Source organism: Pseudorasbora parva, chromosome 8 (genome assembly GCF_024679245.1).
Source record: "Pseudorasbora parva isolate DD20220531a chromosome 8, ASM2467924v1, whole genome shotgun sequence".
Lineage (NCBI taxonomy): Eukaryota > Metazoa > Chordata > Actinopteri > Cypriniformes > Gobionidae > Pseudorasbora > Pseudorasbora parva.
The window spans coordinates 25,564,312-25,588,105 of NC_090179.1; the positions used below are offsets into that span (position 1 = coordinate 25,564,312).

Sequence of the window (23,794 nt, forward strand, 5' to 3'; positions counted from 1 at the left end):
TAGGTATAGATGGAGGCAGATGATTCGCTGTGATGCAAGTTTTTGTTATTTTTGGACCAAAATGTATTTTCGATGCTTCTAATTAATTAACTGATGTCACATATGGACTACTTTAAGGATGTTTATTTATTTCCTTTCTGGACATGGACAGTATAGTGTGCATACACTTGCATACACTCTTAAGCCCTATTCGGACTGGATTAGTTTAACATGGGGACGTGGGGGTAAAGTAATTATTACCAGAGGTTCTCGGTGATTTTAGTCCCGTCCGAATGTGCCATCTCGGTAATCATTACGGACAATGTCAGTAAAGATTACCGAGACTTTTACCTTCTGTAAAAAGGTCCGGAAAAATTACCTCAGGTAATACTAATCCCGTTCGAATAGACCCGCTGTAAAAATGTATGGTAAAATTCCGTCATTTCCTGTTTAAAAGTTAAAAAAAGCGCATTTTGCGACCTTGGAGGCGCTTGAAGCATTCGGTTGCGTTGTAGGTGGTGGGACAAATCTGTGGAAAATGTCCAGTATTTTCCGCATATCATTTAAAGCAAAAAGAAGATCAAAAGCACTTATTAGAGGCACAACACATTTTAGCTCTAGGAAAGTGTCTATTACCAACATAATCCAATCATAATCGTTAGACTGGACCTAACTGTTTATTAAAACACATATATATTGGAGACGGAGTTCAGACTGGCGCTCAGGTTGTGTTTGCTCACATTATAACGGTAACGTCATACGCACATGACGTCAAGGAGGTGCGTAAAGCGAGTTACTCCTCCCACTTCTGCTAGTTTTACTGAGATGTCTTATCCCGTGCGAATTGGCCATTAATATTACAGACGTCCTGAGGTAAAATGACTTTACCCCCATGTCCCCATGTTAATCTAATCCAGTCCGAATAGGGCTATAGACTTAAAGGACAACTCCGGTGAGAAATTTACCTAGGTTTAATTAACAGATGGTTACAGAGTAGATTGTTCTCTGGGTTGTGTTTTCATGAAAACCGAATGTAAAGAGTTTAATCTCTAAAAACAGATTAGTTTATAACGCTAGTCTATGGGGCACAGGTTAGTGAAATTAAATCGCTAGTTAATACCACTAACAAGGCTTAAAATAGCCTGACACACGGTAGCATAATGAGGATCCCTACATGCAAACCGAAGCACTGATAACTTTTTAAGTCTACAAACAGTTTAATAAGAAGATACTTTATAAACACAGTGCATTACGCGTTCACGGACAGGCGCCATCTTGGAAAACAGTCTCGACTCAGCAAGCCACGAGCGCTCTGTTAAGTGATGAACTGTGACTTGGAATCTCATATGGTCCGTTGTTTCCGGAAGAAAACACTGAACACAACAGAGGAAATAAATAAATAAAAATGTCCATGTTAATAGTTTTCACAAACTTAATTCCTATCGACCAGCTCACTTAGAACAGCGCTCGTGGATCGATTCTTCAAGACTGTTTTCCAAGATGGTGCCTGTCCGTGAACGCGTAATGCACTCTGTTTATAAAGTATCTTCTTATTAAACTGTTTGTACACTTACAAAGTTCTCAATGCTTCGGTTTGCATGTAGGGACTCTCATTATGCTACTGTGTTAGTGTGAGGCTATTTTGAGCCTTGTTAGTGGTATTAACTAGCGATTTAATTTTACTACCCTGTGCCCCATAGACAAGTGTTATAAGCTAATCTGTTTTTAGAGATAAAACTCTTTACATTGGATTTTCATGAAAACGCATCCCAGAGAACGATCTACTCTGTAACCATCTGTTAATTACCCCTAGGATCATTTCTCACTGGAGTTGTCCTTTAATATAAAATATCTTAAACTATGTTCCAAAGATGAACGGAGGTCTTAGGGGTGCGGAACGACATTAGGGTGAGTCATTAATGACATCAATTTCATTTTTGGGTGAACTAACCCTTTAAGATATATAGGTAAATACATAGGTGCATCCCTATAGTTAACATTATCGGTTATCAGTGGCATCAGTGGAAAGAGAGAGACATTTCAAAGGATATGTTACTACATATCCTTTAGACTAAACCTGTTTGGTTTAATGATTTTGTTTGTTGAACGGTTTTCAATAATTTCTCTCAAAGGCAAATAGCACAATCTGTCACTGAAATCAATGTGCTGTGAATTCATTAATAACATTTTTGAGCATATATAAAAGATGGTCTCTGAAATGTGCTACGACTGACGTTTGCTCATCTTTATGCAGCAACTAATTGCTTAGCTGCCCTTCCGTGCTGGAAAAGCAGGTTATCATCTCCAATTAATTTGGCTCAAGAGACACGGAGTGCACCATTGTTCTACGCGGCTCTATCAAAATAAGATTCTTTCAGTGAATGCACAGATTTGCCTGAGTATTAAAAAGACTTCTGCATCTAATCTCTGTCCAATACTTTCCCCTCTTTTACTTTTTTTCTCTTGGTCAGAGAGAACATTCTTCTTTTTTTTTTCTCCGCCATGATGCGTCCAGTGAACCAGACCCAGACTGATCTCCCCCTCTCCTCCTCCACCTCCTCCTCCTCCTCCCAAACCCTTTCTTCCTCTTCTGCTGCAAATGTCATTTATTTAATTTGAGTCATAAATCAATTTGGTCCCATCCTTCTGTTTGTGGAGAGGGTTGACAAAGCTTGGTCTTACAATTGTTTAGCCCCTGCCCCGATTCCCCTCAGAGAAGGGCGGATGCCTGCTGGAAGAGAGGAAGAACAACAGGATAGACTGATAGGAGAGGAGTAAATATGAGGCAATCGATATGATATACAGAGAATTATACCAATACTACAGCTGTGAGGTGTTGAAAAGTAACATGGCAATAATAGCTACAAACAAGAAATACACAAGGAAGCCATCTGATTCTCTCTCTTTGATCTGTGACGCAGGTAGAAAGCAGTCACCAGCCTTAGTTTTAATAGATTTCTCTAAAGTCATTTATGAGTGTAGATATGAGGCAAACTGAATCCAGCTGCAGGTCCTCTTTTCATGCATATCTTATGTAAAAAGACAGAGTGAGAGAGATTGAGAAAGCAGGAACAAAGAGAAAAGGAAGAAGAGGACAACAGAGGTCAGAGTCAATTTAGCAGATATGATAAAAATTTTGAGCACATCCTGTGTTTCTTGTGTTGTATCTCATTGAAAAGGAGACTTTTTAGACTTTATGCAACCTTGGTCTTCTCAACCCTTCTGTTGAACGATTTGCCTGTGTTTTTAAGGGATGCACCGATCCAATATACAGCATCGATATCGGTTCCGAAAATCCCAGTCAGGTATCGGTCAGATGGGACTGACCCAAATTTGATACTGTGAGAACACATGGTTGTTACAGATAAGTTCCACAAAAGGCAAAATGCATTATAAAGCACTTGCCTGTACTATATGCCAAGTCTTCCGAAGCCATTCAATAGCATAATGTGTAGGACAGAGGAATATTTACAATGTAAAATCAAAGGTTATGGAAAGTTTTCCTCTGCTGCAGCTACAGTCATTCTCCATTCAGCATTCAAACAGCAAGTCACGTTCGGTTACGACAGTCAGCACAGTAAAACTCTCTCCGAGATTATTTAATGTACCCATTATTACTTGATCTGTAGATAAAGGTCTGTGGATTTGCATAGAATTGCTTTGTCTAGCTGTATTTTATTTAAGTTTTTAAATTATGTGGAATAGAGAGGACTATGAAAAAGCATCGTGCGCACAATAACTGAAATTTAAAACTGAAATGTGTTTATTAAAAACTGCCGAATGGATATAATACATTAGGATTTGTGCCCACAACATCTCTTCGTGCCCTGAACTTTTGAATATGGGCAAAGCCACTTGAAGGCAAGCCTGCAACCTTAGCCGGAAAAAGCGTAACATTGCCGTAGGTAAGGAGAGAAGAGGCCGTTTTTAATGAATATTAATGGAGGAGAGGCTTCAATATGCTGAATACACCGCTAATCATTTGATGAATCGACAGCCCATCGACTAATCTTCAACATTGTTGCTCTTAAACATTTGTTTTGAATTTATCTATTTTTAAAGTTTATACCAGAGAAAAATTCTGACAATTGCGTGACAGGTATGATTCACGGCACTTCTAAATAATTTCCATGGTATCCCGAAAAAACAGTGATTGACTGTCACACAACTTTCAAACTTTTCAAAACATTCGAAGTTCAACGACGTCTAGGCTGTAATGTGATTGGTTATCAAGGCACACGTGATCCAAGTTAGCCATTACGTCTTTTTTCAATGGTAGAGCCACAGACCATTTTATCTCCGATTATTATGGGTCTATGGGTCTTTATCATCACTGAAGTGAACGAAGATACAATCGCAAATGGAACAACAAGTGAACATAACACACAAGTATATTCAAGCAAAAGCCAGCATATATTAGTTCTATGAAACAAAACTAAATCAATGTTACTCGCCTATCCTATCGAGAACAAATAAAGCAACCTCGGCCTTCAATCCTTGAGTTCTCTCCAGCGCTGGTAAGTCGATGCTTCTTGCCTGATCGTAAGCCTTCTTTTGTTCCACAGACATCTTCTACATTAGTTCTTTATCTGCCATCTCTCTTTCTGTCATTGCTTAGCTAATGTCCATCCTGTGTCTTGTCTTTTGAATTAAGACGTGCACTGAGAGCTCTCTTCCCCCCCGATATTAGTAGACACGCCTCTTACTGCTGATCGGCAATCAGTTTTTTTTATGGTACTCAGCCTGAGTCACATTTCTAAAGCATTTCTGAAAAAACACTTACCTCCCCTTTAAAGATTCAACATTATTATTATATCTGCACGAATGATTACAGGCCATTCATTCCTAGAGAAATCAATGAATTTCCTGCATTCTCCAATGCAGAATAATCTCTAGGGACTCCCAGAAGAAGAAACGTCTTGGTGAAGTGTAACAAACCTGCTGTGGAAGTGACAGCAGCAGTTCTCAGAACATGCCCTTTCTTTCATGAGCAGAAAGTGTTCTCAGTGAGTAAAGTTATATAACTTTATATTATATATTGTTTATCATTATATAAAGTTAAGTTAGTATACTCATATAGGGGAAATTTGAATATACTTTACTGCAAATCTCAACTGCTGGATTGCTTTAATGTTTGCAAAATGAAAATGTACGTCCAACTCTGCTAAATGTGACTTTTAGGGTCTCCTATGCAGTTTCCGTTGTAAGCAGTGCAGCGCTTTCGAGTCCTAAGGCTGCACGACGCATGTGTGTGATGATGACGTACTGTATTTACAGCGTTAACTGCATAGGAGACTGACACAGGCTAGAACAAATTGTTGAATAAAGTCTCTATTTTGGTTTGCATACAAAAAGTATTTTCATTGCTTCATAAAATGAAGGCTGAACCACTAGAGTCACATGGACTATTTTAACAATGTTTTTAATATCTCTCTGGGCCTTGAAAGTGTTAAATAAATTGTGGTCTATGAGGTCAGAAAGCTCTATGATTTGAACATGAAATCATGACTTTACGTAAACATACATACAATGTTTTCTGTACGCATGTGATTTCACGTGAATGTCTACGCCGTGTGATTCCGCGTGAATGTCTATGGCACCTGATTTCCGTGTGAATGTCTACGCCGTCTGATTCTGTGTGAATGTCTACGGCGTGTGATTCTGCGTGAATGTTTACGCTGCGTGATTCCGCGTGAATGTCTACGCCGCGTGATTCCGCGTCAATGTCTACGCTGTGATTCCGCGTCTACGCCGTGTGATTCCGTGTAAATGTCTACGCTGTGATTCCGCGTCTACGCCGTGTGATTCCGTGTAAATGTCTATGCCGTCTGATTCTGTGTGAATGTCTACGGCGTGTGATTCCGTGTAAATGTCTACGCTGTGATTCCACGTCTACGCCGTGTGATTCCTCGTCAATGTCTACGGTGTGATTCCTTGTCTACGCTGTGTGATTCCGCGTGAATGTCTACGCCGTGTGATTCCGCGTGAATGTCTACGGCGTGTGATTCCGCGTGAATGTCTACGCCGTGTGATTCCGCGTGAATGTCTACGCTGTGATTCCGCGTCTACGCCGTGTGATTCCGTGTAAATGTCTATGCCGTCTGATTCTGTGTGAATGTCTACGGCGTGTGATTCCGTGTAAATGTCTACGCTGTGATTCCACGTCTACGCCGTGTGATTCCTCGTCAATGTCTACGGTGTGATTCCTTGTCTACGCTGTGTGATTCCGCGTGAATGTCTACGCTGTGTGATTCGGCGTGAATGTCTACGGCGTGTGATTCCGCGTGAATGTCTACGCCGTGTGATTCCGCGTGAATGTCTACGCTGTGATTCCGCGTCTACGCCGTGTGATTCCGTGTAAATGTCTACGCTGTGATTCCGCGTCTACGCCGTGTGATTCCGTGTAAATGTCTACGCTGTGATTCCGCGTCTACGCCGTGTGATTCCGTGTAAATGTCTATGCCGTCTGATTCTGTGTGAATGTCTACGGCGTGTGATTCCGTGTAAATGTCTACGCTGTGATTCCACGTCTACGCCGTGTGATTCCTCGTCAATGTCTACGCTGTGATTCCGCGTCTACGCCGTGTGATTCCATGTAAATGTCTACGCCGTGTGATTCCGCGTGAATGTCTACGCCCAAACAAACCATTATGTGTGTGTGTGTATCCACAATGTAAATTGATTTATAAACTAAATTATGTTTTTGTAAACTAGATTAGTTTTTTCAAAAGTACGTAAAAATAAAGAATGTTTCCGGTGATGGGTTGGTTTAGGGGCAGGAGCTGTGTACGGGGATAGAAAATACGTTTTGTACGGTATAAAAACCATTACACCATGTGTGTGTGTGTGTGTGTGTGTGTGTGTGTGATGGGTAGGTTTAGGGGTAAGGGCAGTGCAGGGGGATAGAATGAAACGGCGTTGATAAACACGCTAAAAAGCGATTATGCGTCTTGATAGCACGCCAAAATGGCATACGAATTGGTGTGTCATATATACGCCATTTCATGAGATCAGTCTGCAGATTTCATCAAAAATATATTTATTTGTGTTCAGAAGATGAACGAAGGTCTTATGGGTTTGGAACAACAATGTGGTGATGTGCTATGTGTGTACAACAATGTGGTGATGTGCTATGTGTGTGTGTATATATATATATATATATATAAAATGATAAAATGTTTTTTGAGCTTTGATGCATGTAAACCTGTTTTAGGAGACCTTCAAAACAATATTAGGATCCTTTAAAACAATGTAATAGTTCACTTTAACATCATGAATTCTGTAGCCTAAAGCTCCTTTGAAACAAAAAGGGATATACAATTTTTTTTATTGACTTGATATAAAAAAACACTTATACAGATATTTATCTATATTGCAAATATTTCTGTAATATTCAGTGCGAATAGATATTTAGATATCCAATATTGATCAATAACCAATTTGCTACTGATATGCATCACAAATATTCATTCCATTATATACAGTGTTGGGAAGGTTACTTTGGAAATGTAATAGGTTACAGATCACAAGTTACCCTATTTAAAATGTTCTAGGTAGCGTGACTAGTTACTTTATGAAAGTATAATGTCATTTTTTTCATTACTTTTCTAAATTTCTAAAGAATGTTTTCAACTGTTAATCATTTAAAACCAGGCTGGGATAAACTTACAATAATACTCATCACTGATTACTGTCAGAAAAATCTTCATCACTTGGTAAACATATTTTGCACTGGACTGTTATATTTGCACCCTTTTCTGGATGAAATTATTTTTAAATCTACAGCACTGGAACACATTTTATAACTCGCCATGGTGGCAACTCTCCAACAGGTTGTAGAAAGCTTTCAGTGGCAATGTGGATTGATGTAATTGGCAAACGTGGTGCGCTGCAATTTCAAACAAGAAAACCAATCCAAAGCATCAGAATAGCATCGCTCAGCAACAAAACCTAGCTTTTTACAGAACTTTTCAGATGTAACATTGTTAACATCTTGTTGTATCTTTGTAATCGTTAACATTTTCATAAGTAACTTAATGTGTAATTTAATTACACATTTTGTCTCAGTAACTGTAACGGATTACAGTTACATTTATTTTGTAATTAAATTATGTAACGTCGTTACATGTAACTAGTTTCTCCCCAACACTGATTATATATTTAAAGAGGAACAACTAAAGATGTGAAAGCCATTGAAATAAATGGGAATGCTAACAGACAGCTAGCTCTCGCTCCAGGAATCTTAGACCTCTTTGGTTGCTCACATGACCAGCCTGCACCTTAAGGGCTTTAAGTGTGAATCCAGAGCAAAGACAAATGAAGCAAAAGCAATCTTTCTACACCATCCTCCACCTTCACTTCTTTATCCTTCTTTCTCGCCCTGATCCCTTTTAGAAACTCATCCTGTGGCGCCACTGCCCAGCACACGCTCATCAAAATTCATTTTTCCAAGCTGCCTGACACCACTTCAATCAATAAAAGGAGTCCTTGACACTCTTATCTTTCATGTCACTGTGGTAGTTTTTAATTTTCTACACACTGTATATGCAGTAAGTCTCCAGGCTTTTGGACGTCGGCGGGTTTTCGACGGATACGCGGATAACAGGAAAAGACTTGGTGCTACGAGATGAATTCAAAACAAAAGCTGACTGACAGTTCACCCGGTGAGTGTCACAACCCAGATGGGTTATGTGGGATTTATTCATCCAATATCGCTGTAACCGCCCACATCTCAAGGACGTTTGGCCCTTAAGTGAAATCAATCAAGGCAACAAAAAAAAAACTAAAACAAAAAGCAAACATGAAAGGACTAAATTTTAAACGCTCCTTTAAGATCTCCGCTCGGGCCCGCCGGAGGTCTCTGTTAGCCCTCTTACTCAGACAGGAGAGAACTATGAGCTATCCTCCCAGTGGGCTCTAGGCTTCTTTACGGCCCTTAAAAGCCCCATTAAAATCAAGCTGCCAGATGGTGCCCTTATCAGAGCCGTCAGAACGTTGCAATGGGGGCAGAGTAGTAAATATTTGTCAGGAGAGGAGGGCAGCTGCTTCTGAAGACAGATTTGTGGAGGAGTCATCGTCGTAGGCTACACGAGTCCGCAACACTGCACGGACAGATTTTGGCAAACGGCGTGTGTTTGCGTGAACGAGAGAAACCGAGAGATGGAAAAGTAGGAGGTGAAGAGAAATAATAATTCTACAGTTGGTGATAATCATTTAGCATCTGTGGCTGTGGGTCCAGCGACAATAACACAAGCTGTCTCAGCCGAAGCAATGCCAAATGCCACTGGCATCCAAAACAGCTGAACAGGGAATAGCCCAAATACTCCACACGGTCAAACTTCAGCGCTGTCAATCAGCACCAGATGTTTTCAAAGCTAATGATGGACAATGTAGCTTTCGTTATGTTTGCCGTTCTCATGGCAACGAGCCCTCTCGTATAGCCTGGAATGTTCTACTGTCTCTGATGTATTGCTACTCCATTGTCATGACCGTAGCCCACGAGAGACTGTCTCACATTGTCAACATGCTGAGCCCTATTCTTCACCTCCTACAAATGATGCGACCCTCTTTCATCATGTCACTCATTAAAAATAAAGACAATGAGACGATACTATTATGTTATGTTATGCAAATAACTACATTTCAGTTTTTCATTTCAATTTCTACTAAAACACCTGTTAAATGAGTTGTGTTTGTTTCATTGTTACATTTAAAAAAATAAGCACATTCTTTTAAAGCTACACTGTGTAACTTTTTTAGTTTATTCTTGGCTTAAATCACTTAAAAATATATGTGCTCATTAATGTATATTTACTTCTTTGAAAAAATGTAAAGTATTATTGTAAGTTTATAATTTGCCATTGAAAATAGATACGGGTGAGGGGTTCGAATGCTGGTCGCCATGTTGCCCCTCCATCTTGAAAGTACATTAGCCAAAGAGGGACATACCCGTAAATTCAAGCTTCGCCTTTCACGTTTTAACACTCGATGGCACCGTGTTGAATGTGAAGAGGGGGATTGCCATGTTAATCTTGGACTAAATCGGCCACCGTAGGAGTTAAAACGAAATCAGAATTGAGAGGAACAGAAACTAATATTCGCTGGATGGTCATATACCTTTACACCGCTAGATGGGGGAAAATATCACAGTGTAGCTTTAAAACACACTCCCAGCCTTAATGTTTACAATTAATCTATTAAAAAACGAATAACTTGCTCCAAGAAAACTTTCCTTTTCCACTGAGGCAACTATATAATGTGGACTAATAGCCAAATAGCTCTTTAGACACTGTTGTAAACTCCAATGGGTTTGGCTTCATTACACCCACTTTTCACAAGCTAATCAAATCCCAGTGGCTAAAATCAAGTCCTATCCTACATTGGGTATACCGTCTCATTTTAAAACATTTAAATAAAATGGGTTGCAAACACAGTAATTCTCTTTTGTAAATTATATTTAATATACTCAAAAAGAGTTAATATGACAATAAAATAAAATATTTATTTTATTATATAATGTATTATATTGTAATAATAGTAATAAATAAACATAATAAAACCTTATTATTATTATTATTATTGAACCAAGCAAATCAGTAATTTACTTTGTAAGTTTATATGACAGTAATGATAGTTTTAATTGTATTTAAATTTAAATATTATTATTACTAATAATCATATAGTAGTATAAATATTTTTAATATATTTAATATTATATTATTAATTAAAATATTACATAATATCAATAGTAATTAAAAAAAAGTGTATTACATATTATATTATTAATATTACTGAACTGGAAAGAATTGCAAACAGCAATTCAAACAGCAGTCATTTATATGACAGAAAAGTAATAATAATAATATACATTTTATTTAAAAGTAAATGTTATTATTATTAATAGTCGTATAATTACTATAATTAATATTATATTAATTCATATATTATATAAAATAGTAATAATAAATAAAATTATATTACTATTACATTATTATCATCATCATAATACTATCACATCATCATTATTATTATTATTATTATTATTATTATGAATTTATGCATGCATTAACAGCAATTGCACAGCGCTAGCAATGTTAAGGTCATGGCAAGGGTTCAATTCCCAGAGAACACATAATGATAAAATGCAGACCTTCAAACTGCCAGTAGCTTTGGGGGGAAGAAAAAATATGAATAAATATAAACAATGTCCTCCTGAAAAAAAAGCTGAAATATATTTATTATTTATTATTATTAAGAAGAAGAAGAAGAAGAATCTTCTGCACATAAGAAGAAGAAGAATATGCACATAATGGGCATAATACAGACCTTGAAAACGGCAAGTAGCTTTTGGGGGGTGGAATAAATATGAATATAAACAATGTCCTTTTAAAAGAAGTAGAAACATTCAAGAACATTGCCCTCTGGAGGACAATTACCTACAAACAAACTGATTGTGTATGTGTTATACACTCAACTCTGCTGCCCTCTAGTGCCAAACAAGTATGAGAGCTCACTGAAACCTATAAAGATATTATGCAAGCGTATGCAAATTGTTGTCATAAATCCTTACGAAAAAAGGTCCAAGTTGGCCCCTAGGCACAAAACAGGATATTTTAGTGAATAAACAGATTTTTATTGTATAGAAACTATAGACTTGTATAGATTTGTTTTACATATTCGTGAAAGAATGACTGATGGGTTAATTAATAACCTACATCTTACATTAAATGCGCAAAGAAAAATATTGCAGAAGGTCAGAGCAGAGATAAATTTATGCTCCTTGACATTTAACATTTTCGTAAGAGAGCAAACTCATCTCCATACCGTCTGGAGTCATGTGTGTCGTTGCTTTCAGTCTCTGTTCAGTGTAATGGGTAATTGTGGGTTTATGCCTCTAATTGCCTCCTGTAGGACTACAGACATAATTGAGACAGCTGCAGATGTGTTTGGAGACACAGCGCCATCCCAGAAGACACTGCACTGAGCAGTCATACCGTTCTCAGATCAGCCCAAACAGCAGTTCAGCTCTATTCTCCCCTGATACACACACAGTAATGACTCGGTCTGAGCGCTCTCAGTGGTCTTTTTGGTCTAAACAACCCATTTCAATTCTATGGTCTCACACAGCAGAAGGTTTCAGGGGCAGATTGCTGACCCAGGACCAAATTAGTTTATAGATAAAGGACAACAGTCTTTCAGAGTCACTTAATGTCACCGCCGTCAGCCATTCACAGCAACCCTGTAGAACAGGCTGTTGGGTCCAATATTAGATCGTTATGGGGGATATAATTAAATCACAGTACTGGGGATGTGATCAATTGTGACAGCTGAAACAGCTCTTCAGGCGTTGTTTCATTTAGGTGTCAGATGTTTTACCTCCAGTCCTGTATCAAGACAGCAATCTAATGCAACTTAATTCCCTGTTAAACTGGGCATTTATGCTCAAAACACATTTTTAAGCATTTTCTCACTATATTTAAGGAAGAAAGCAGAAAGCATAACATGAAAATACACCATCATGGCAAAAAGCATGGAAAAAAATCAACCAGGAACCCTTTAATATCTTTTGTTTTGTTAATTTTTTTCTCCAATAAGTAAAATATTATAGAGATCAGTTGGAGACTGTTACTTAAATAAGATGTTTCACGAGAAGAAGAGACCTCGAGAACATCACATGCTGTGCTTGGACTACTTGCATCTCAATACGAACTGCAAACATTAGTCATTTAATTCTTCCAAGATGAAATTATCTATGCAATCCACAATTATGTTATAGCTCTTACTGCGTTGGCTGCTTATGTTATTTCTGAGGAGTTTTAGGAGAAACATCTGAAACAAAACGGGCATTTAAATGAGACCTAACTGAGATCCTCAGGTCTCCAAAACGCATGAAAATGCAACCAATTAACAATTTTCCTCTGTGGTCTTTCTTAAATCAGACATGGATAGTCTCATTTACATCTTTTATTCACTTTATTATAATATAATGTTGTATAATATAAACATATAAAAAATAAATAAAGCAAAGACAGAAATAAATTGTGAAAAAATTACATTTTAAAATAGAAAACAATGATTTTAACTGGTAATAATACCAGTTAAAATCATTGTTTTCTATTTTAAAATGTAATTTTTTATTCCTGCAATGCAAAACTGAATTCTCCAAACTGAAAGTCTTCTATTTTACATGATCCTTCATAAATCGTTCTATGCACAGAAGCTAAACAAATGTGCAAACACAACATAAAATACTCAAAAACTCGAGCAGAAACCAGAAAAACTCACCAGATTTTGCGAGGCATCTTACACGTTGAGAGGTGCACCCAAAAAACACTGCTCTCTCCTCTCAGTCTCTCTATTTCAGTCTCCCCCTCTCTTTCCTTCCATTTCTAAAGCATATTCACATAACACTAAGCTTTATTGAATAAACAAAAGCACCTGCATAAACAGGCAGACACACAGGGCCTGATTATGCTGTTCCTCTAATGTGGCCCTGTCCTTCAGGTGGAGAGAGCCGACCATTCACTTTGTACTTGCAGATGCGATGGGGGGAAATCACTGGTTAGATTCTGCCCGGCAAAACTGCCCTACATAGACAACCAGCCTAGACACACCATCCTGTTCTAACACACACACACACACACACACACACACACACACACACACACACACACAAAAAAAAAAAAACACACACACACACACACACACATTTTTTTTTTTTGACGGTCCATTGTTAACTCATTTCCATGGAGACCAAAATAAATAGTAAGCAGCGACATCAGGAACTGTTATTCGTGACAGAAACACACACAGAGACACACAAAAAGAAATGTGACGACAAAATCTGATAAATTTGAGCACGCTGTGCTTCTCACACACATCCACACACAAAGGCCACCTGTGCTAATCCACAGCGGGGGGCTTTGATGTCGGTCCGTCTCTGTCTATACCGAGCTCACGATTATTGCTTCCACTCCTCCGCTCGCCTCTCTTTCATCCCCTTCCCTCCCCGCCAGACAGGCTGATAGACACTTGAAGGTTGAGACGGTCATACAGAACAGGCAAGTGTGAAGATATCGCAAAGACTTCGCACAAAGTCGGATTAGCATGGGCACAAGGAGTGAAATGATTCTTGGATCAATGGCAGATATATTGACTGAATATTCAGACGTGTCATCAAGACCAGATGGATTTAGATGGATCAAAACACACACACACACACACACACACGTTTGTTTTTGTGACATGTGGGGACATTAATAGGCGTAATGGTTTTTATACTGTACAAACTGTATTTTCTATCCCCTTACACTGCCCCTGCCCCTAAACCACAGGAAACATTCTGCATTTTTACTTTCTAAAAAAAAATCATCCTGTATGATTTATAAGCATTTTGAAAAGTGGGGACATGGCCAATGTCCTCATATTTCACCCTCCTTGTAATACATGTGTCATACCCATGTCATTATACACATTTGTGTCCTCATATGTCACAAAAACATGCCCCCACACACACACACACAGAGAGAGAGACTCACCGGGATCTCAGGGCGGCAATGCCGGACTTGTCAATCCTGTAGAGAGAAAGAGACAAAAATTATTACTAATCATCAAAATAACTAAAAAATTACTAACATCATCAATGCAAAAGACAATAAGATACACCTTCTTTTTAACCTGCAAATGTGTGTATATTCACAACAAATGGGAATGCTCTGATTATGTATTATTAATAAGCCATACATGCGGTCAATAACAAAATTGTCACAGTTGTCCAAATTTTGAATGCTAATACTAATAATGAAAAAGCCACAAAGTTAAGTTATGATTTCATAATTTAGCCCTCTTTTATTCAACATGTCATTAAGCTCCAAAAAGGACAAAAACCATAAGTGTCATTAAAATGGTCTGTATGCCTTCTGAAGTCATATCTTTGTGTGAGAAATAGACTAAATTTGAAGTCATTATTTACTAAATGTATGTCCTTTGGTGTAGCAGGATAATCATGTTTTAAAGTTGGTTTTGTGTTTCACTAAAGTCAGTCATATGAGTTTAGAATAATAGCAAATATCCTCTAACCAAGCTGTTGTGCGAGATGAAGGTTTTGTATAAATCGAACCTTACGTTGAAGTAAAATAATTTACAGTGGGGGTGTTTTGGATCATTGTTCTGATGGAAAATCCAACCACGTTTTTCATTATACGATTTCTAGAGGCCATCTGTTGGTATTTGCTAAATGTCCAAGACCTCCAACAAAAAAATAAAAACTAGGCCCACAGCATTAAAGATCCAGCAGTATATGTATCCGTGGGTACTTTTTATCCCTGTTTGCACCATCTGATGGGTTTGCTGCCAAAAAGCTCTTTTTTTAGTTTCATCTTACCACAGGACCAGGTCCCTTTTCAAGTTCCAGTCGTGACCTTCAAAACTGAATTTTTCTTGTGGCCAACATGTTTTGAAGAAAAGCATTTATTTCACACTGTGATTTAAACTAAAGATCAAAAGGATAAACAATGCAGATTTAGTTACCACGGGTGGCAATAATTCTGACCACAAAATCTACTTTTTCAGTGTCGGAAATTTTTATTGGGCATGCTGAAACAAACAAATCTGTCTGTCTATGATCTTGGATGAGTATTTATTCCTATTTTATTTGTTTCTCTGTTTAAATCTACGTTTGTGTGTGTGTGTGTGTGTGTGTGTGTGTGCAATTCTACTGAGGCCTAATTACTGCCATTAGGCCTGATGTGGAGAACAGCATGAGGTTTATCATTTCAGCTAAATGAGTGATGAGCCAAACACATGCTGGTAATTTGCCGGCACTATGGAGAAAGAGTTTTTGCCGGTATTTCTGTTTCACATGCAAAAAAAATTGCAGATATACATCAACACATCCCTGAGGGGTTTCAGAGAACCGTTTGCCTGGATTTAGGACAATTGCAAACATTTTTTCCATTTGAAAGTGTGAACATTTACAGCCCAATGACGAAAGCGAGATGTTCTATTCCATTCGGAGGGTCAACCAACAATCATTCACCTTTACCTGCAGCACACACAACTGGATACATCAGAATACAACAGAGAAGTTGACTTATTAATTTTCTCTAAGAAACATTTCTCTGTGCCTTAAATTAGCTTCCCTATCAACCTGAAACTGAAGCGACTAGATGTAAATGTAAATATTTCAGCTACCTTCACAGAAGGCGGCAAAAAGAAAGCAGTTTTGCAAGTCAGATTTGTTATTTGATTGTATTTTGATTATCTGCCTCACTGAAACGTGCCCGCTACAATAAAATACATATTAGAGCTGCTCAGAGCATTACTCAAAGCAGCCAGCGACGCTCATGACAAGGTGCAAGATATAAAAGCTGGTATTGTCACGGTCCCATTTGTGACGCAGAGTCATCTAATCAGTGTGTATTGTCAGATACGACCAGCTTTGTCGCTGTGCGTCACTATCAGAACATCAGCACCGGCCCACCACAAAGCACAGAGGTGGACCACAATTAAAACTGCAACATTCTGCATGCTCCTTCTGAACTGCTACTGCATTAACATGTTAAAAGGTGACGCTAAAAAGGTTGGCACTAGTTTCTCAGCTTTAACTTAAGATACACCAGAGAAACATTGTACTGTTGTCTGTTATCATATGCTTGAGCAATGAAAAGGTGCTATATAAATAAAACATATTATTATTCCTTCTTTCTCTCCATGCACCGTTCTCCTTTTTACTTCCTTCCACTTAGACCATTTCTGTGAACTATTCATCTCCATCCATACAGATTTTCCCTCAGATTCTGTGTTTAACAGAGTTCATTCCTCAAAGTGTCATGGCCGCGTGTAGATAATCCAGGAAAGATGCATGGTGCAGAATGACAGATGAACGTGTTTCTTATTATTATCTTTAACAAACACAAGAGCGATAGAAGACTAAACTGACTTTAATAATATTAACTTTAATGCAACTGAAGAAAAAGAGGGCTTAAATTCACAGACAGGCAGTCAACGAAACATGAATCAGAAACAATGAATGTGACAAATTAATGAATGACAACACAGGCAAAACAGCGACAAGGAAAACCGTGACAAAGAACCAAACTTAACAAGACATGAAAGTGATACGAAGACGTTTTAAATATCTCACTAGCACTCAACTGCTTGATAGAAGAAAGCACTTTGTTTTGTTAAAAAAATATTACAAATAATAATAATTAACTTGTTAGGGGAAAGAGTTTGCTATTTCATAGATAGACTGTGGATAATAATAAGAAATATTTCTTTAGCACCAAATCAGCATATTGATATATAAAAGATCATGTGACAATAATTCCCATCAAGCTGTAATTCTGAACGTTTTTTACAAGTCGAAATTTCATAATTATGGTAAATACAACATGGTGCGAGAGTTATTTTAAAATGTGTAATAGTTTTTTGCACAATATGTTTCCTTTATTTCTGATCAAATAACTGCAGCCTTGGTGAACATAAAAAGAAAAACATTAAGCAATATTTGAACTGTAGTGTATGTGCATGTACACGTCTATTGTTTTTGCAATCATACAGTCTTTCCTTTCGAAGAATGAATCTAAGAGCACAAAAAAAAGCTCTGCACTGAAATCGATTTCAATTTCTTGTCTTTTTGGTGTTTCACCCTCTTAAAGAAAACATCATCTTTCAGGTCAATACCAGTTCATTTTCACCCTGTATAAGGCTGTTAAAAATTACTTTTAAATTCTTTGCAACATTTGTGTCTAAAAAATCTATTGAAAAACAATATGACTAACTTTTACCAACCCTGATGATGTACTCTCCTATAACTCATCTAACTTTTAAAAATATCTATGTGTATTATGAAAAGGAAATTTAGCCATGTACATTATAATGCTTCTTGCAAAAAAGCAAGTAATTCTATGCAGGGCTTTCTATTAGCAAAGAAAAAAAATAAAAACAAATCGATACATTTATCTCATTCTACCGTAAACTCAAATGCACTGAGCTCAACTTCACTGAAGCGCAACTTTTGAGTCACAGTTTGAGGCTAGAGAGAAATAAAAGTGTCCTACCATCCAAAGCCCCCAAATGACACGCTTCTTTTTCTCCTGTACATGCTGACCGCAGAGCTTTCTCTCTCTGTCGTTCTCTTTCTGTGATAGTGACAGACAGAAGACTTCACCTCTCTTTCCACCCTTTTAGGGGAGGCCACCAGGGTGAAGAGTAAGGGACAAGAGGGAAGGAAAGGTGACGCCTGCTCCTACCTGTTTTCCACCCCCCTCCACTTCACCTCCACCACCACCCCTCCACCCCCCTCCACTTTATAAATGTGTCTGTGTGTGACTTTTTAGGTCACACCAGCTACTCATTATATCCAGAACAGGAAGTGTACTTTACATAATGGCTTTCAATCAATTGATCCCAATGTGATTTTTAATGGATGCATGATGCCATTTCTCCACAGGTTTTAACTTTGTTCCTCTAATATCTGATATTTAACACAATAACACACTTATGCATGAAATTTATTAAAATAAAATCAGTGCTGTTTTGTTTAGTAATGCACTGATATTTAGGCATTAATCAAAGATCAAACTAATGTTTTCACTGTAAAGACATTCATTAAACAGTTTTTATAACGTTAAAGGGATAGTTCACCCAAAAATTAAATGTACTCTCCCTTAAGCCATCCTAAGTGTATATGACTTTCTCCTTTCAGACGAACACAACTGGAGTTATATTAAAAAATATCCCGCCTCTTTCAAGCTGTATAATGGCAGTGAATGGTAAATGAGATTTTGAAGGTCAAAAAAGCACATCCACCCATTCTCAAAAGTACTCCACACGGCTCCAGGGGGTTAATAATGGCCCAACATCCATATTTAAATCTTTGTAGCCTAAAATAACTAGCTTCCGGCAAGACGACCGTACAAAAGTCGACTTAAAAGAGTAACCTGCCGTGTTGGACACGCAACTGATTTCTTTTTAGTAAAAGAGTAATTTAACGCGTTATAATTTCCAAAATAGTAATTAGACTAGAGTATAGTTCCCAGGTCCTATGTTACATAGTGACCTAGAATCCCAGGTCACTATAGCCCCTTTCACACTGCAATTCCGGCAAATACACAGATAATGCGACATGGCATTTGTTCCCGGGCCGCTAGATTTGGTCCATTCACACCGCCAGCGAAATACCGTAATATGTGCGCTTTCACACACAACCCGTAACGGTCCCAGATCGAGTTGACTCCGTGGAGCTCCGTGGTCTCGACTTGTGTACAGTTGGCGCACATTTCTGCTTGTTTAAATTTATTTTCTTTTGTATACGAACACTCTCTGCATTTAAAACACCGACTAGCTCTTCTGGCACTGCAGGGTTGTATTATTGAAAAAACAAGCTCTAGGAGTCGCACGATAACTACGTACATGTTGCAGCATTAATTTTGTCTTTTGTTCACACAGCGCTCGTCCCGGATCGAACCCCGCAATGTTACTAGGTCCCCGACCCGGGTTCAATTCGGTAATCCATTCCGGGACGTGGTTGCTTTCACACAGAATGCGACCCGGCAATGTTCCGGGAATATTGCGGGTCCGACGTGCAGTGTGAAAGGGGCTTATGTTACAGCTGCCTTACATCGTTGCCGACAAAATGCAGTGTTTCATCATCTAGATTGTAAAAAAGAGAAACAGCTTTTTTCAAAGTAAGTCTTTGGTATAGTCGCACAAGCGACATCATCTATCAGATACCAACTTTGACTGGTGTGCCTGCAAGGCGGGTACTACCTATGAAACTTAGCATGGAGAAAGAAAATTATGTGTTCTGTTTCTGGAAATACAATCATTATTTTTGAGTTTATTTCTGTCAAAGGCAAGAACATTATTGTAAGATTGCTAGATGTGATAAAACACATTTAAATATAATGTGCTACGTTTTGCCTATCAACAACCTACACTTGAATAAGCAAGCATATGAGTGATTTGGCATAGCAGTATAATAAAGAGCCTAACCACTGCCTTTACCTAATTGTAGCAAAACAAGAAGCATTTTCTTCAATCTCTGAACGGATTATCGCCTAGAAAGCATGCATAAACATGCTCCTTTTTATAATTACTAAGCTGTCACTCATCTTATTTCACTGTGGTCTCACAAAGTTCTGCTAATGGATTTTTTAGCATTATATAAAGCTTACTACAATGAATATCTTATTTAGTTTACTTGTATACACTTTTGCGTTTCAAGTTAAATTCTAACGAGAGGATTTGAGTGTGCAGATCTTAGCACTGGACCAAAACTCAGGCGTTTTAAATAGTGAGGGGATTCTAATTTAGACACGTCTGATTGGCCATTGCATTCAAGAACTCATCGGATATGTTTGGTATTGGCTACATTGCTCAACGCTGCAAAAATATTTTTTTTTATGCACAACACTGGGAATCTATGACCCGACACATGACGCATTGACGAAATCGGATATAGCAAAACAAAACACCGGTCACAAATATGAAGTCTTAAACACGATTTTTTTTTTTTTATGTGGAGGATATCGATATATGAAAGAGGAGCTTCTTAAGTTTGTTGGCCAGCCCTATTAGATTGAACCAAAAGAGGCGTCAAAGCTTACGCTACTCCTACATCCTACTCTTATGGCGAAGTCGACTTCTGAAGTTCTCCCATCTGCCGGAAGCTAATTATTTTATGCTACAAAGATTTAAATATGGATATTTTTATTACCAAATTGCAGAAGGCCTTTATTAACCCCTCAGAGCTGTGTGGAGTACTTTTCGGATGGATGGATGTGCTTTTTTGACCTTTTTTTGACCAAAATCTTTTGCAATTCACTGCCATTATAAAGCTTGGTAGAGCCAAGGCATTTTTTAATTTAACTCTGATTGTGTTCGACTGAAAAAAGAAAGTAATTTGGCCTACACCTATAGGATGCCTTGAGGGAGAGTAAATTATGGAATAATTTTAATTTTTAGATGAACTATTCCTTTAATATCAGAAAAGCTTTCCGGAGCTGGAGAGACCTAAACGGGAAGGCCTGGAAATAAACACAGAGGTTGCCCAGCAACCTGGTCCATACATAAGTAACATTGTTTTTCCTGTTTCACAGAACCAGGATATGCTGTTGTAGTAATGTTAGCTAGAGTACAGGACAGTTTTGAGTGTCATTGCCTAGAGCTGGTGTGCTGCTGGCGACTAACTAACATGCAACTCTTGCTTGTATAGACTCCTGTGCACTGTATGTTCATTATTTGTTGTTCATCGTCATCTTCGCTTTATTTTTCACAAAGTGTTGTTTAGCTTTGCTTCAGCTATGATAGACATCCACTCTTGCATTGCAATGAAGTAAGGATCGTGGGTTGATTTCAGATATCAACAGCGTTTCTCTGAAATCACTTACTGTACCTTTAAATGCATCTAAATACTTTTTGGGTCTTTTGATAAACCTTTCTTTGAACATAAAGAATCGCTCAAAGCATACTTAAAATAAAACAAGAATGCTTTACAAGAAAATACTATTTCAGCCTTTCTACTTAAAAATATCAACCTAATTTAGTTTGTTACTTGCTGTTTTTCCTAGTTATTTGTGTAAAATTACTAGCAATTTCTGAGTGAAAATGTTTCAAAAGTAAATACAATTTTTGACTTGGACACTTGACAGTAATTTTAAAGGTCCCATGTCATGAAATTTTCATTTTATGAGGTTTTTCAACATTAATATGAGTTCCCCTAGCCTGAATATTGTCCCCAAATTTCTATTGGCTAGAAATTTTGATCGGTGTAAACCGAATTCTGTCTGACTCTCTCTGCCTTTGAGAAAATGACAGCCCAGACGAGCTGATCTTGAAAGGTTTCCTCCCTTTCCTCCGCTTTGCCCAGCCAGAGAATTATTAGAGAATGTTTATCAGTCGCAATATCAGCACAGGCCTAACTATATGAATTCAGCAGCACCACCACAAACAGTGAGTAACACGGATCTGGGATCAGTGAGTTCTGATGTGTAGCTGTAGTTCACAAAGACTTTCTTTCCAAATCGCTTAATACTGTCAGTCCCCTCCAGCCGTCTTGATGCCCTAAGGGTAATGCATCAGTGAATCAAGCTAGTAACTAAAACGATCAGCTTCACGTCGTTTATGTTAGTAGCATGAAACAATTCTGTTATTCAAATGATTAAACTGCAGAGAGCGATCAAAGAACACTCTTTATAATGTTCGGATCGGTCAGTCACACATATCTGCAGTGCATACTTGTCCAAACTGTCGTTTTAATGACGTTGTTAAGCTGATCAATAGAAGCTCTTACTGTATTGATGTCGATGTCGTTTTTGTTGTTTGTTGTGGTGAAAGCATTTTGTGAGAGAAACAACGTCGCAAAGTTCACTCATGTTTATTCAGAGCTCTCGGATACAAACAAAATAAACTCGCCTCGCGCTCTCAACAACTCGGTACAATAACTCTTCCTCAGCAATCTTTCCCCAGCTCGCCGTCTCTCTCTGTCGGGACTGGCAGTGCTGCAGCTGCTGCTTGTGCAGTGTTGCCAGATTGGGTTGACGATTTCCAGCCCAAAAGCTCACTAAAACCTGCCCAATCCAAGAAAAAAACACCCAAAATTTGAGCTAATAAAATAATGTGATATATCAAGATTGATTAGCACCATTTCCTTAAAACTAAATAATGATGACAAAAATAAATAAATAAATAATAATTTCCCCAGGAAAACGGATCAAAACAGGGCAAATACATTAAAATACAGTCATGACTAAAATTTCCAAGTGGAAACTGTCAAAATCTTGAATTTAACCGATGACAGATAGGCTATCATTTTCAAACGTCAACAGTAAGAATAAACTAATTTAAGTGCAAAAAGTGCCCAATATAGGTGATTGAAATAAACAACGTAATTAGCAGGCATTAGCCTACACACATATTAATGCACACACACCACCGCCAAAATGTGTCATTCACTGATACATACTGTAATCCTACTACCAAAAATGAACAAGAATGCGTTTATGTTTGTGTTGTGCTTCTTTAGACAGACAGTACCCTATGTATTTCGTGAAGTATATATTTATAGAACATAAAGCAGAACAAATTGATTAATCGTTGATTCAGACCTCTAGAGTAGACGAGTAGAACGCAGTCTCGGTTTAAAAGGTGTCCTGATCAGGCAAGTGTGCACCTGATGGACAGGAGTCATACAGCATATTTGAGTCATTCAACTGTGCTATTGGTTAAAGAATCTTCAAGTCACAGGTGTAATCCACGTTTTGAGAGTTGGTTCACGCTCCCACTCATTACTGTATATTTATGTCACTTTGGCATAGTGATCACTTGAATATCCAGCGACAATTTCGCGCTAAAAACCTGTCATGAATGAGACGTCATCCTGCTGATCGCTGATTGGCTAAAAGTACGTGCTCGTTGGCGATGTCAACACCTGCCAGCGGACTCTATGCTGGCCCTGTGTGTCATGATGACACAGGGCCATCCATGATCCTTCCATCCATACATGATTTTATGGAGTACATGCACATTTGAGTTTGATATTAACCCATTAGACTATAAAATTTAGATGTTTGAAAACTGCCAAACTGACCCCAAACCAGCCCAAATTTTGTCCACCCGCCCAAACCCATTTTTATCGGCACAATCAAATTCAAAACCGCCCGATTGGGAGGGAACCCGCCCAATCTGGCAACACTGTGCTTGTGCCTCAGTAAACCACACTCCCTCTGCCACTCATTTCAAATGCAAAGATGTTAGCCAATCACAACAGTGGGTGTTTTCACTGAAGTCTCAGAGCAGACACGCCCCTTGA

At 38.1% G+C, this 23,794-nt stretch overlaps 1 protein-coding gene across 3 annotated transcripts in view; it reads right to left on the bottom strand.

Moving 5' to 3' along the window:
• rap1gap2a (RAP1 GTPase activating protein 2a) overlaps positions 1–23,794 on the bottom strand; it is a 98,740-nt gene that overhangs the window by 59,679 nt on the left and 15,267 nt on the right. For 2 of the 3 annotated variants that reach the window (XM_067450513.1, XM_067450511.1), the window contains exon 2: positions 14,517–14,552. Coding sequence is in view for 2 of the 3 variants with exons in the window: in XM_067450511.1 (XP_067306612.1) it covers positions 14,517–14,552 (36 nt within the window). In the remaining variant the exon portion in view is untranslated. Of the gene's footprint in view, positions 1–14,516; positions 14,553–18,041; positions 18,151–23,794 lie in introns of those variants that run through there. The other variant, XM_067450512.1, reaches the window with a different exon arrangement.